Genomic DNA, 15,390 nt, shown 5'->3' on the forward strand with positions numbered 1-15,390 from the left:
AACCTCTTCCTCCAAAACCGCAGAAATACTTCTTTTCAGAAATATACAAAATTGACCAGAGCCTGTCATTGTTTGTTTGTTTTTATTAAGCTGCAGCTGTATCTCTTTCGCAACTGTACTCTTACAAGTCTTACATCCAAAATCTCTGAGTCCTGACCTAATAGCAAACACACAGAGAAAGCAATCCTGTTACAATTCATACAGGCCTGTTAGACAACTCCATATGGAAGAAGCCATAAAAACAGTTAGATGAATAGTTAAAACCACAAAATCCAAAACACTTTTGGACAGTTTTGGGGGAAGCTGAAGATCTGTATACCAAGTATTTGTATTTAATTTCAACATATAACTTTGTTTTTGTGTCCTTACATAACAGAATCTTTAAAAACCTATTATAGCACTCACATTATGGTGCACATTTGTCAAATGGACAACAAAATAGAAAAAAAGTACTTCTACTGTACGTGAGGAAGTTTATTAGTGAGTTTATCAACTGAAATGACTAATAGTTACTTTAATAAGCTGAATTCAGGTGCCCCCAGCCTTTCACAAGCAATGCAGTTTCTGGAAAACTGTAGTGGAGCATTTTTGATCAATCACTACAATAAAAACACAACAAACCACATACTAGTCGCTTCTGTCACGCAGAAATAAAGAAAAACTTTGTATCCGTTGAGAGCAAGGTCTAAATGCAGACTACACAGTTACTACCTTCCATAGGCAGCCTTTCAAGGATGACTTAAATGACAGCTAACTAGAACTCAGGTGCCATAGCAAAGCAAAAGCTCTGAATGCCATTTGCATTCCCTTTCCCCAAACCTACACCTCCTTGCCAGAGATGTACATGACAGAAGCAAATTCAAGAGACCTGCATAAGGAAGCTGTCATTTAAAAAACAAACCCCACACCATTCCTTGCTCCCCTTTGCTCACCTTAGAAAGCACTACACATGCCCTACCACAATCAACATCTTTTTTCAAGCCAGGACAGGATGAGTGAATATCTACTTAACAAATACCTATGACCAATAACAAAATAAACAGCAGGACCTGAGGAAACATCTGCATTTGCTAGAACCCTATTTTTAATTAGTAAGGTACATCATTGATCACAACAACGGGGCCATTTTATCACTGTCATTGGGGATTGTTATTGACACTGTAGCTTGATCAATTGTTTTTTCTCCCCATTCCAAGCAATCCAAGTGCCTGTCCAAGGAACGCAAATCACCATATTTGGATACTACAGACAAAAGTCAGGAAGGCAGGCAAATATTGGGTAAAAATACAGCTTAAATACAAGCAGCCTTAAATATACATTTTATACATTTACATTTATTTGTCTTTGTGTGCAAGGTATATCACTAGCATCAAAAAAACAAAAAGTATTTTCCAAACATGATTCTAAGCAATGTTGAGTCAAAAAACTGCAACTTATTACAATAATTACTTATAATTCTTATTGAATTATCTTATTGATATCATCTTATTGATGACAATTACTTTGTCATCAAAACATACTATTGCAGAAGTACAATTTCCCAGGTTTGACATCAAGAAAAATAACACTGTATGTAAAGATACTTCACAATTGGTCCTGTGAGCAGCTCTACTTGTTACCAGTGTCATTAAAACACAGATTGCTCTGACCAGCAAAAGAAACTAATATATGACAACATACACTACATTGCTATGTAAAAGCTCCAAGAGCATTAACATAAACCAAGTTTGTTCTTTATAGGTTATACATCAAACTGGTCCTTTTTTCCCCAGACAGAAACATCAGAATCTAAACCTATCCTAAATCTTATAGTTATCAGACCCAAAAGGTAATATTAACCTATGAATCAAGTCTAAAGAAAACAGAGCATCATTCAATCCAATGATGCCAATACTTCTGGTTGTTAACAGTTTATGATACTTCTGACACGTATGGATGAACCTGAGGTTACACTAATCTGAAATTCATGTAGTTACCAGATCTGTCACACAAACAAAAATGGTCACTAAAAAGCAACAATTTCCTAAAACCTGAGTCCTCTATCAGAAGGCAAACTACAGATAGGCAACAGCAGTTGATTTTTCCACTACTTGCTTTACTGCAGCCTCTTGATACATCTCCAACATGGCCATTCTTAAGTACACTATCACGATCTATATTAATAGATAATATCATAATAATGCTAGAAGATTTCTTCCTGACAACAAAGGTTTTTTTTGTGACAATGTAGGCATACGTCTGAATACTTAGAGCGTAACTGTATTTATGTACTACTGGACACAGCTGGTAAGGCCTGATACTCTGGCACCAGCTCAGCTGTCTCAACACTCCACACAGTAGCACTACTAGGCCAAACACAACCTATACTGACAGCAACAAGCACAGGACACCTTAATGAACTAGATAATTTGCTTACATAAACAGTGCTCAGCCCTCATTTATAACTCAGTCCCTTATCAGCTTCAAAATTCCACCCAGCTTCTTGTTTTACATCCACATGTAAGGTAGATGGACAACACAGAGCACAGTTAATTTCCTTTCTGTACTCAACAGTTGCTTATTCTTGGGCTTCTGACTATACAGATCTAACATATAAGAAAAGAGTGTTACTCTCACTGCATATTCAAAGTGATCCCACCAGCTCTCCAGTCCTCTTTTTCCCATATGGTGTATAACAAAACAGAAGCAAACCAAAAACAAAGAACCCACAGCAACTGATTCAGATCCTTTGTGCTGAAAGACAAAGTGTCAAAACAGTCAGAAAACAGCAGCTTTTTTTTTTTCCCTCCAAGCTTTCTTCAACTATTACAGCATATATTACATAATGACAAGATTGTTAATTGTGAGAATATAGACAACTGCTTACCTCAAAATAGATTTTCCTAGTTTCTAAGAGTAGCACAGAGCCAGTTTTCTGTTCAATTCTATATAAAAGCATGTGATCTCAAGTGTATAGCACCGCAGCTCCTTAGGTGTGTGGGGAAGAACACATTCCAGCTTTAAAATACAGGCTAATGGTCAGCAAAAGTACTCTCAAGTACACAAGCACAGTAGAGACACACTGGATGAGAAAGAATTACTCCTTACTACAGAACTAACAGCAGCAACGATAGCAGACTCCTACACACTGCTCAGCTTAAGCAAAATAAGTCACTCCACAAATTAGCTTTGAGGCCACTACAGGTAAGCAACTGCTGAGTTGTATTAACTGAAGTTGCTAGTAGCAGGGAAATCAGCTCGAGTTAAATAGCATTACTGTGCTAAGGTTAAGGATCTGTTCATAAGACTTGCAAAAGATGCAATGTAAGAGCTGTAAATATTTCACTGAAAAAAGAAATCATGACAAGTTAAAGTCTCTTGAGAGCACAGAAACCTGGTTTAACCTTGAGATTAAAAAAATATATTTTAATTACCGTCCATCTCTAGATATCTTCTGAAGCATGGTATGGTCTTTCAAACTAAAACTGTATGTATATACACTTCAACACTCACATGCATTTGCAAAACCAGGAGCTTTGCTGCAGCTTACACAGGAATGCAAGTCCTCTTAGAAGTCTGTGCTGCAGAGAAAGGTTAGAAAAGCAGGATGAAGTATTCATAAAAGTTTAGGAGCTGTAGATCAACTGTAACTTTAAGTCGTAAGAATTACAAGTTGTAGCAACACTAAATAAAAGGAGAGAACTGGCCACTTCAGACACGGAGAAGGCTAAGGTACTTAACAAGTTCTTTGCTTCAGACTTCACTGTCAGTCAGGCTTCCCACGCTTCTCGTGCCTGTGTACATCTGAGCAGGGAGCAAGTCCAAAACTACTTTGTGAGGCTGGATGCTTACAAGTCTATGTGGCCAGAGACATATCCATTCCAGGAACTGATTGATGTGGTTGCAAAGCAGTTCTCCCTCATATTCAAAAAATCGTGGCTGCCAAGCAAAGATCCCAATGACTCCCACATTAAAGAAAAGGGAGAAAGGAAGACTTAGGGAACTACAGGCCAGTGAGCCTGTTGCTGTGCCTGGAAAGATCAAGAAGCAGATACTCCTGAAAGAGTATCAAGGCACACCTGAGATGAGGATGTGATTTGGAGAGACAGCCAGCACAGCTTCACCAAGGGCAGATCTTATCTGACCAATCTGGTGGCCTTCTAAGATGGAGTGACAGCATCAGTGGCCAAGGGCAACTGATGTCATCTACCTGGACTCATACGAGGCCTCTGACACAGTCCCAAACCACATCCTTCTCCTTAAATTGGAGAGATGTGAATTTGAAGGCTGAACTATTTGGTAGATTAAAGAACTGGTTGAACGGATGTCGCCAGAGGATGGCCACCAATGGCTTGATGTTTAGCTGCAGGTTGGTCCATGAGTGGTGCCTGTCAGGGGTCTGTCTTGGGACTGGTGCTCCTTATCATCTTTATCAACAACACATACTGTGAGATCAAGAGAGCCCTCAGAAAGTTTGCTGATGACAACAAGCTGACTGCTGCAGTTGATACAGCAGAAGGAAGGGATGCCATCCAGAGGGACCTGGACAGGCTTGAGAAGCAGGAACATGAGAATCTGACAAGGTTTAACGATATCAAGAGCTAAGTATAGCACTTGCGTTAAGGTAATCCCAGACATAAGTACACACTGAGAAAAAACTCACTAAGAGAAGAGCTGCAGAGAAGGTCTTTGAGGTCTTGATGGACAAAAAGCCAGACATGAACCAGCAGCACACTTTTGCAGCCCAGAAGACCAAAAGTATCCTAAGCTGCATCAATAGAGGGGTGGCCAGGAGGGAGATGGAGGTGATTGTCCCACTCTACCCTGGTGAGGCCTCACCTGGAGTCCTGTGTCCAAGCCTAAGGTCCCTAGTCTGGGAGGAAGATGTTGGAGTGGGTCCAGAGAAGAGCCACGAAAATGATCAAAAGCCTGGAGCACCTCTTCTATGATGAAAGGTTGATGGAGCCAGGCTCGTTTAACTTGGAGAAGTCTCTGGGGAAATGTCATTGTGGCCTTCCAGTAGATGAGCTTACAAGCAGGAAGGGGATCAACTTTTTATACTGTTTGGTAGTAAGAGGACAAAGTAGAATGGTTTTAAAGTAAAAAAGGAGAGATTTAGATTAGACGTTAGGAAGAAATTTTTTACTCAGAGTTTGGAGAGGTGCTGGAACAGGTTGCCCAAAGGTGTAGATGTCCCACCCCTGGAGGCATTCAAGGCCAGGTTGGACAGGATTCTGAGCAGCCTCATGTAGTGGTTGGCTACCCTGATCATGTCAGGGAGGTTTGAAGTTGATGATTTCTAATACCTCTTCCAAGCTAAGCCATGCTATGACTCCATGATCGAAATAAAGAACCAGAAGTAATAAACATACTTATTATGGTCAAAATGTTTTATAACCGTACAAGTGGTTTGATGGAACTAATGAATACTGTAAATAAATAATAATTTGTGAAAATGACTGGTAAAATAAATGTGCACTTACACTTGAAAAGCACATAGATCATAAAAGAGAAACTCTGAAAGACGAATAGGTAATTCAATCTACAATCTTTGGAAGATGAAGCTATGAGACAGAGGGGAAAAAGCATATCAATAATTAATCTGTATTTCCTTGCCAGATCTTACAGCTTATTAAATCTGCTTATTTGCTCAAGTTTAAACAGTTTGTATATGTAATTGTAATTATTGTGTTAAAATATATCTCTAAAAAACCTATGTACCATCATGCTATGAACTTCTACATCTATAGTATTTTGCAATGCTCCTAGGCTATATTAGAACCACCTGATACCTTTGATGGTCTAAACCAAGGTTTTGCCAGAACAATAATCCTCCCCCTTCCTTTTTTCTTACGGAGGGGAACATCTACTAAAAAGCTTACAGATCCTGTGTAGAACTTCCACCTGCCTCAATTCTCTGAGAAATAGGGATGATAATGATAACACCGCCCTTCCTCAGAGCAAAGAACAGACCTACAACAGATTGTCAGACATTCAAGTATTAGTGAAAAGGAGAATACAGCTGCAGCAGGCTGTCCTATCAGAGGACTTCTTGTGAACATTTGCAGGCTTATCTTTTAAGTTTTAAAAAAATCAAGGTGATGTTATTTAAACCTATCTTATTCTGCATAATTTTAAACTGTTTCTTCTGTTAGTTCCTCTGTACTAGCTAATTTTTTTTTTATTCCTGATGAACTGATTTCACTAATTTGACTTCGAACAGCAGCAGCAGTTATTCTATGCTTAGAAAGTCTATCTGCTACAGCCAGTAATTCACTCCTTCCAGTCCTGCGCCCCTTAAGAATCAAGAGGAAGAGAAAAATGCCTCACACAACCAACTGCAACCATTCCCAACACTTCAAGAGCACTGCCCCAGAGGACGTACAGAAATTACAGAGCAAAGTGCTTCCTCCTGAACGATGACATTCCTTAGAGTTCTCCAGGAAAGCAGGAAGGCAAGAAACATCCAACCCTCACTTGGGAGCAAACCTTCCGAACGAGTTGTTTCTAAGTCCTCTCCCAGTTTAAGAAGCCTAAGGTTAACCTCCGCGCTCCACGAAGCTCACGCTTTGCTAAGACACAGCGGCTGTCTCACAGCACGTTCACTAACGACGCCCCATAAGGCGGGCACCCCGCCGCCAGTCGAGCTGCCGGCCGCGAACAGCAGCTGCCGGCAGCCCAGGCCGCACCCGCGGGACGCGGCCGAGAGCGCATCCTCCTCAAAGGCCCCGCAGCCACTCGCCCTCACCGCCCGGCCCGGGGACCGAGCGGGACAGCCGGCAGCACGCAGCCCTCGCGCAGCCCTACGCGGGGTCACCGCCCGCTGCCAAGGGCTGCACGGCGAGGCTGGGCGCCCGGCCCGAAGACAGAAGGCGTGAGGCCGCGGGGTGAGGATGCGCCCACGCCGCCCTTGCCCGTACCTGTTGTGCCTCTGCGCCGCGGAGGCGCTGCTGTAATAGGCCGCTCTGCGCTGGGCGCTGCGCGGCACCGGGTGCAGAGGGATCTGGTCCGCCATCTTGGGGGCGCCGCGCCGCGCCTCCCCACCGTGCGGCCGGCACCTGTGACGTCACAGCCAGCACCAGCTGACGGCGGGAGGAGGAAGAGGCGGCGGGGCGGGCCACGCTTTTTTAAAGAAGGAGGCGGGGCCGCCTCAATGGGGCGTTGTAAGAAACCTGGGGCTCGGGATAAATCCAAAGTGGTTGCCTTCAGGCTGCTTGGTTTTTAACGTAGTCGAGATCGGCTGCCCTTCAGCCTTCAGGAAGCAAAGACTGCTTGCCACCTGCGCTGGTTATCAGCAGTGCCTGTGTGTGATCACCTGGCGCTGTGCATTGACAAAGTTCTCTGCCATTAAGCAGGGGGTGTTTTTGTGAGAGGACGTTTCCATGTGGAAGCGGACGCTCTGTAACTCAGGGATAACGAGCCAATGTGTGGTATTTCACAAAGGTCAGTCACCAAAGGGAAAACACGGTGTGGAAGAGCTCACAGACCTACTGTAGGATGTAATCCTTCCAATGCCCCTCTGCAATGGGCTGCTGGGGGAAGCAAAAGGCCGTGCAGCATCACATACACAGCTTTCCTGCAAAATTAGAAGGGAAACTAATTAATTTTGCCTCAAGTATTCAAGATATCCTCATATCACAGCCTGAGCTTCTTCATCAGTGAATTGCTTTGTTGCATCGATGCTTTCATGCGGTAGTAAAAGCTCCTTAGATTAGACGCCTTGGTTGTGTGGCATCCACCATCATTTGGTTCTGCCTCTGGATTGTCATATAGCCCTGTCTTATGGTTTTGTGTTTTGTTCTGTTTTTTTTTAGAGAATTTTTTTCAATCTCTTCTTAAAGGATTTTTTAATGTGAAATTGAGACTTTAGCATGTGATGTTTAGATGTCTATAACATACCTGACTACATTTTTAAATGTCTCCTTTTCTATTTGTAAATCCTGCAAGGTCATGAGTAAACTTGCTGTTGATCTGTGCTTTTCTAATCAGGCACCTGAGGGAGGTATTATTTTTCAAAATTTCAAGAGATTGATGTTTCAGTATTCATTGGCTAATAAATACAGAACCACTGAATATCACAGTAGCATGTATTTGGGATAGTATGTAAACATAGTCCCATTCTGAAATAAACTTTCCATGCCTTCCTTTCTATAATTCTATCTTGCATCTTTTTAATTACAATTTACAAAAAAAATGGCAGGGATCCAGAACCTATGATTTATAGATCTTGTGAACTCTTGATTTAAATAAGAATGAGCTGGGATGGAAACAATTCTGCATTTTTGCATGGGTCTAGAGCCTATCTATGACTTGTTGTCCCCATAGGACATTTTATAATACTTCATACTTGTTCTGCCTTTCTATTTCTACTATAAACGTTCAAGGTTAAATGTTTGCTTCCTCCTAATCCTGTGCATGTATCCAGTCTGGGCTAGGGTAGAAGGAGGGGGAGACGAAATACTATTTGAAGACAGTTCATTCTACACTGTCATTCTTGAAGCCAAATGTTAAAATCAGTTATACTAATGTGAATCTGTATGAGTACTACTAAAATCAATTGAATATAAAACAAAAGTAATGAGTTTCAATAAGGTTCATGTAGTGTTATGTGAAACCAAATTTACATTGTTTTTATATACTAGGTGTTTTCTCACCTCATCCTGCAAAGAGCCTCACATTTCCATTTTAATTGGGGAACTTGTATTCATCACTGATGATCCAGCTCAATATCTGTCAAAATCAAATTTTCAGCAAATTGCAAATCAGTCCAAGACACCTAGAGGTATAAAAAATACCTGGAAAGACCTAAGCAAAGCAACACAGTGTGCAGGTAAGAATCCTGTTGATTTTATAGGAAGAGCTGAAAGCAACAAGAAAGTTTAAACAAAATAATTTTTTACACTGTCAGAGCAAGGGAGAAGAATATGTACAAAAAAGAGGGAGCTAAAACAGCTATAGGTATCAGTTTTAATAATTCTAATAGCAGTGCCTCCATATCTTCAATTCTTATTAGTAAAATGTAACAGAATAGTTCTCTTGCTATGGGAAAAAAACTAAAATTAGAGATATTGTTTTCTCTGTGAGGATCCTTGTTTTAAAAGATTACTGCAGATGATGAGGCCGCAGGCAATTCAGTTACACAGCAAAATCAATAGGTTTAGAAACACCAACAAGTAAAAACAATCATAGAAAACATTCCTATACTATCAAAGCAAACACAAACATGATAGGTAATACAAACAAAACACTACTTAATGTTTTGTCTACATAACTACAAAACAAAAAATTCAATTTCTATACACTGTGTTTTTAATATTCATGGCATTCAGTGTTTTGTCAATTAATTTGTACTCGCAGCTGTTACTTTTCTTTCAGACCTTCAAGGTCTTCTGTTTGCTAAATATCAACTCTCTGCAGCTCTGAAAGAGTTACAGACTGCTAAATCTCTGCTTATCCTTTTTAGTCCACCCTTACAGAACTGTGGGTCTTGCACAACTGGCCTCACACCGTGTACCACCTTCACCTGTATTTCACAAAGTAATTCTTTAGGAATATAGTATCAGGAAGATCCCTTCCAAATAAAGCAGCAAAATCATATATATGCTGTTTTGGGGATTTTGCCAGAGCTATGTTTTCCAGATAGTGTTAAGTTTGCCAACTCAGTTGGCAGCAAATGAGGCAAAAAAATCCAAGCAAGTCCTAGATTACTTAAGCCAAATTGTTTTGGAAACAAAGATATGCTTTGGGAGCTTCTGATACAAATAATAATCATGTCTTCGTTTAAGCTACTCATTTTTGGTTGTTGATAAACAAAAGGAGAAAAATAACAATACAATACTGATTATTTTACTGAGCTTTTACAGTGACTCTTCAGTGAGAACCATCTAGTAACTGTTCATGGTATCTCTTCAGTTATATTAACCTTGAAGTTAAATGTTGCTTCAATGTGCATTAAAAATCCAATGCATTTTAATTTCTAGTTAGCTTCTAAGATACCCTTTCTCATCCTTATAATGCATTTAAATTTTACACAAGACTTTTCTTTGTAGTTGGAGGAAGAAAAACTATAGGATCAAACTTTTGAGCTGGACTAGCAGCATTTTATCTTGTGAAGCCAGAGACTAGGCAATAAAATATTTCCATGATTCCTGGTGCGTTATCAACAGCAATGCACACCAGCAATTGGAAAGGACACAAATTATTTGAGTGATCTCCATGGGTTTATTTTAACAAATTCCATGCTGTTGATATTTCAAAGAAATAAATACAGCTGCTTTAACTCCTCCTTGAAACAGAGAGAAAATGCACCCATAGATTAATCTTTTGTTGTTTCAGAGATTCTCAAAAGGTTATGGAAAGAGAAACAAGACCTAAGCATAAATCTGAGTATCCACTTGTATACAGTTGGCCTTGTTGTGGGTGCCCACAGCTGGTTCATGTTAAGTTTTTCATATACCAGGACCCCGAAGTCCTTCTCTGCAGGGCTGCTCTCAAGGAGTTCTTTTCCCAGTCTGTTCTCATATCCGGGACAGCCTCAACCCAACTGCAGCACCATGCAATTGGCCTTGAACTGATGTTTTACATTGGTTTTACCTGTGTAATAGTAACGTGCAACATAGTATCTATCAGAAATGGGGAAACTGATGTTATTAGATTATCCTTTGAAATGGAAGCATCACTGATAAGAAGAAAGGTATCCTTTTCCCCTCTGTGAATGATGAATAGCTTGCATGTGAAGGACCATAAAAGACTGAGTTCAGGCCTGTGGCTTTAGGCTTCTGTTCAATAAAGCACTCAGAACATGCTTTAACCTCTCAAAGTTCTCTGAAATGTCGGTGAAAGTACTTATTTTTCCCTCAGTGCCATCAGAGGCAACAAGCTATGAGAGAAAAATAAGTGTGAGGTGAATGGGGTTTATGTGGGTGATTTGAAATTCAGTCTCTTTTCAGTCATCCTGGTCAGCTCCTTGCTTCTGTATGGTGTGGAGCTCTTAAGAGCTAATGTCTTCTCTTCCTTTCTGATTATGTAGCACCAAAGGATTTTGTCAGAGTGCTCTGATGGGAACACTATTGATAATAGTGAGAAACAGAAGCTGTAGTATAAGCAAGCTAAAAGGAGACTTGTAGAAGGCTTTCTTTAGTTCAGGTACCTTTGTTCAGACTGTAGTTGTTTAATGGTAATAGGCAGCTAAATACTACACAGCCACTCTCTCATGGAGGATAGGCTGGAATTGGGACTTCCATTTATGAAGTTTTGAAACTCCATTTATGAAGTTTTAGCCTTATCTGCATGCTGTGATGTGTACTTCAGAAAGAGGAAATCAGCTGAAGTACCTGAAGATCAACAGCAGCATTTCTGAGGCCACAAAAATTGCAGTAATCAAAATTGCCACAAAGTGTTGGCATCTCTTATCATTTACTCACCTGTTGAGACTACTTCACCCTCAGTACTGGTCAAAGCTTGACTAAAAATCAAGATAAGCTTAGGGGAAATCCAAATCCTTGATGTCAGAGGACAGACTATAAAAAATATTCTACTGGCTCCACGAAGACACAGGATTGACTCAAGAATTGGAATGTAAAGTGAAAGTTAATATATGACCAGAAGCAAGTTAAATTAACTTATACATGCTGACAAAGTTGTACCAGTGCAACACATCTGATCTCCTTCCTCCAATTTTCCTGAGTAAATTGTTGTATAAAGCTGGAAGTTGTCTACAGCAAACAAAAGCGAAGGACTGGAACTAAGTAATGGACACTAAGAAAATTTAGAGGCAATTAACTGACAAAACCCACTTGGTGTTGATCATGCATCTTACCAACAAAACTGTCTTAAAACTTGTTGCAAACTAATAAACCATGCTGGAAAATACTGAGAATTCTAAGGCAGAAACCAGCTACTGTTGGCCATATTTAAACTCAGAAGCATGAGGGTTTTCAGAAACACTGGAAAAGTCTTTTTGGAGGTGATGTCCATCCAACATAGAGAGAATATTCAGTACCTGATTACCATTTTATGTACTGTATTTATTGCAAAGTATACCTGGCCCAAGCAGGCTCCTTAAAGCTTGTCAGTAAAGTACCATTTCCTCCTGTGCTTCAGAAAGTCTGTGTCCTTCACACAGTGAAAAGCATGAGGTTTTGCTGGTTGCTGAGGGAACTGAGGGAAAGCCACATGATGTAAAGAGCAGATTCTCTGGGAAGCAGAGTGGAATTTTTAGATTTAGATACTAGCAACAAATAAACAAACAAACGAACAAACAAAACCCACAACATACTGCTTCTGAATGGTTTGCTTCAATGTTTCTGCTTATAAGAGAAAGTAAGAAAGAGGAGAGAAAAAAAGCCTAAATGCAGCATAATCTTTTCTGCAATTTACTAATCCCAAACCCTTGTAAACATCAAGAAAATAGTCACGTCTTCATACTAAATCCAACCTTAGCACACTGTAGACACTGTTATCTTCTTAAATCCAAAGGGCCCAGGTGAATCTCTTGAGGTTCAACAAACCAAATGGAAGATCTTGCATCTGGGTTGAGCCAACCCTCACTACCAATACAATCTGGGGGATGAAAGAATTGAGTGCAGCCCTGTTGAAAAAGACCTGGGGGTACTGGTGGATAGGAAGCTGGACATGAGCAAGCAGTGTGCCCTTATACTCCTGAAAGCCCACTGTATTCTAGGCTGCATCAAAAGAAGCATGGTCAGCAGGTCAAGGAAGGTGATTCTGCACCTCTCCTCTGTGCTGGTGAGGCCTCATCTGGAGTACTGCATCCAGATTTGGAGTCATCAGTACAGGAGAGACATAGGCCTGCTGGTGTGCATCCAGAGATGGGCCACAAAAATGATTCAAGAGTTGGAAGACCTCTCCCATGAGGACAGGCTGAGAAAGCTGAGGCTGCTCAATCTGAAGCAGAGAAGGCTCTGAAGTGGCCTGATAGTGACCTTTCAGTACCTAAAGGGGAGTTGTAGGAAAGAATGGGGCAGACTCTTTAGCAGGGCTTGTGGTGACAGAACAAGGGGAATGGCTTCAAGCTCAAAGAGGGTAGATTTAGATTGGATGTAAGGAAAAAGTCTTTTATCCTGAGGGTGGGGAGGCACTGGAACAAGTTGCCTAGAGATATAGTGGATGCCTTGTCCCTGGAGACTTTCAAGGCAAGGCTGGACCAAGCCCTGGGCAACCTGGCCTAGCTGTGCATGTCCCTGTTCACTGCAGGGGTGTTGGACTAGGTGACCTTTAAAGATCCCTTCTAACTCTAAGGAATCTATGATTCTCAAGACAAATTTTCACCTCTGTTCGCATTCAGGACATGTACAACTGAGATGCAAGAACAAGGAAAAAAAATCTCTTGGAACGGTATTTTACATACATACTTACACATGTTAGCTAAGACACTTAGCTAACTAAAATGTCCGTTTCCTTTGTGGTATTATAAATTGTAAACTTTCAACTCTAACTTCGTGAAATGAGAAGGCCTTCATCAAATGCCTTCTAATGAATAAGTCTTCCATTTATAACTGCCTTGCTCATATCAAAACCACTAGGAGAGAAAAAACAGCAATTATTTATAATAACTTTATTGGGTATAATTTTCTTCTGTCTTTGAAAGCTCCGCCTGCTGTTTTCAGGCTGTGCATGTTAAACAGAAGTGCTTACACTTGACCTTGTTCTTGATCCACTCTTTGTGCACAGCAGTGCAGTTTTTCTTCTGAAAGATAGGTACAATTTGTGTCCACATAAATTATACTGTACTTGCTATTAACATTCTTTTATCTGGTAAATTACTTACACTGATTATGTTGAAGACTGTTCTATGAGCTGTTGATAATGCAAGTCTATGATTTGTATGTAATATGTCATTCTTAATTTAGAATAAGACTGAAAGGAGATGACAGATTGCTATAACACATGCAAAGAAATCAGGTCCTGGCCACATGCAGACGGGAAAGGATTCATGGTAGTATTTGTAGAAGGAAATGTGTTCAGCCTTGGCATCCTGGCTAAATTCCAGCTTCAGCAATTACACTGTCTAAGTATTCCTGTATATCCAAATGATTGATTGTGCTATTTTCACTTATTTCGTGCCTCAGATTCATGGAGAACTTTAGCATAGATAACCTCCGTCTTAATTTCCTATATTCCTCAGAGAAGGAATGAACAGAAAGTTATCCATACTTCATTCTCTGTACAGATAGTTAGGGTTAGGATGTGATTTATCTTGCATAGACATCTACAAAACTAAAAATATCACATTAATAATTGACTACACTGGACAACTGAAAGACTATGGGTCCATATGGGGTCCAACTCAGGTTGGAGCAGACTGAAGTGCTTGCCAAGCTATTTACATCATTTACCAGCTATACTGGTCAACTACGAAGGTTCCAGATGACTGGAGACTTGCCCAGAGAGAGTGGTGGAGAATGGAGTTAAATCCAGCTGGTTCCCAGTCACAAGTGGCATGACCAGGGCCTGATCCTGTTTAATATCTTTATTGAAGGTCAGGACAAGAGGATTGAAACACCCTCAGTAAGTTTGTGGAGGACACCAATTTGGGAGGAAGTGTTGATCTACCCGAGGATAGGAAGGCCCTACAGAGGGATCTGGATATGCTGGATTGATGGACTGAGTCCAATTTTATGAGCTTTAAAAAGACCAAGTGCTGAGTCCTGCATTTTGGTGACAACAATCCCATGCAACACTACAAGCTTTGGGCAGAGTGGCTGGAAAGCTGTACAAGAAATAAGATCTGGAATTGTTAGTTGACAGCCATCTAAACATCAATCAACATTTGAAGCCACGTGGCAAAGAAAGCCAACTGCATCCTGTCTTAGGGACATCGTTTAGTGGACATGGTGGGGATAGGTTGATGTTTGGAAACAGTAATGAAAGCAGAAGAAAGAAATGAGAGTAAAGAAGCAATCTAGTCTTTCATTACAATCCAACATCTTAAACAACTTGCAAGTGACTGATTTGACTCCGAATACAACTGATGGCACATTATGATAGTTGTAGGGCATCCTTTTCATGTAAGGTCTCAATGGAAAGTGTATGAAAATAAGCACTTGTAGTACAAGCAGCAACTAGTATAAATAACCCAACTATATTAGTTAAGTTACTCTCTCACTTTGTGTTAATTTCTACACAATGTCAAGTTGTACCTAATACATTGTCAGAACTCTCACTGGTTTAAGAAAAGAGACTGAGATTACTGTTCTTCTCACAGACTCTAAATTTTCTGATTGCCCACCATAAAACAGAGCTCTTGCATTTAATTCACTCAAAGATTACAGTTCTTCTGTACCAGTAATGAAAATCATCAAGATGTTAAAGGCAAAAGTTTTTTTTTTTTTTTCAATTAATTATATGAATCCCACACGTCTGTAAGCTACTGTTTTGTTTCTATAAGAG

The 15,390-nt window shown here is 40.4% G+C and overlaps 2 protein-coding genes across 11 annotated transcripts in view; one reads left to right on the plus strand and one right to left on the minus strand.

The window, feature by feature from the left end:
- ATP9B (ATPase phospholipid transporting 9B) overlaps positions 1–7,086 on the minus strand; it is a 166,254-nt gene extending 159,168 nt beyond the window's left edge. For 2 of the 3 annotated variants that reach the window (XM_031609919.2, XM_031609926.2), the window contains exon 1: positions 6,900–7,033. In XM_031609919.2, coding sequence (XP_031465779.1) covers positions 6,900–6,994 — 95 coding nt within the window. In that variant the 5' untranslated portion in view covers positions 6,995–7,033. Of the gene's footprint in view, positions 1–3,492; positions 3,561–6,899 lie in introns of all 3 variants that reach the window. The other variant, XM_031609940.2, reaches the window with a different exon arrangement.
- A 248-nt stretch (positions 7,087–7,334) lies between these two features.
- The window catches only part of LOC149918377 (uncharacterized), a 33,497-nt gene continuing 25,441 nt past the window's right edge, over positions 7,335–15,390 (plus strand). For 5 of the 8 annotated variants that reach the window (XR_016464904.1, XR_016464906.1, XR_016464909.1 and 2 more), the window contains exons 1-2: positions 7,335–7,422; positions 8,622–8,809. Coding sequence is in view for 1 of the 8 variants with exons in the window: in XM_090136848.1 (XP_089992974.1) it covers positions 7,403–7,422; positions 8,622–8,809 (208 nt within the window). In the remaining 7 variants the exon portion in view is untranslated. The other 3 variants (XR_016464905.1, XR_016464908.1, XR_016464907.1) reach the window with 3 other exon arrangements.

The sequence above is a fragment of the Phasianus colchicus genome, chromosome 3 (assembly GCF_987193195.1).
Source record: "Phasianus colchicus chromosome 3, bPhaCol1.hap1.1, whole genome shotgun sequence".
NCBI lineage: Eukaryota > Metazoa > Chordata > Aves > Galliformes > Phasianidae > Phasianus > Phasianus colchicus.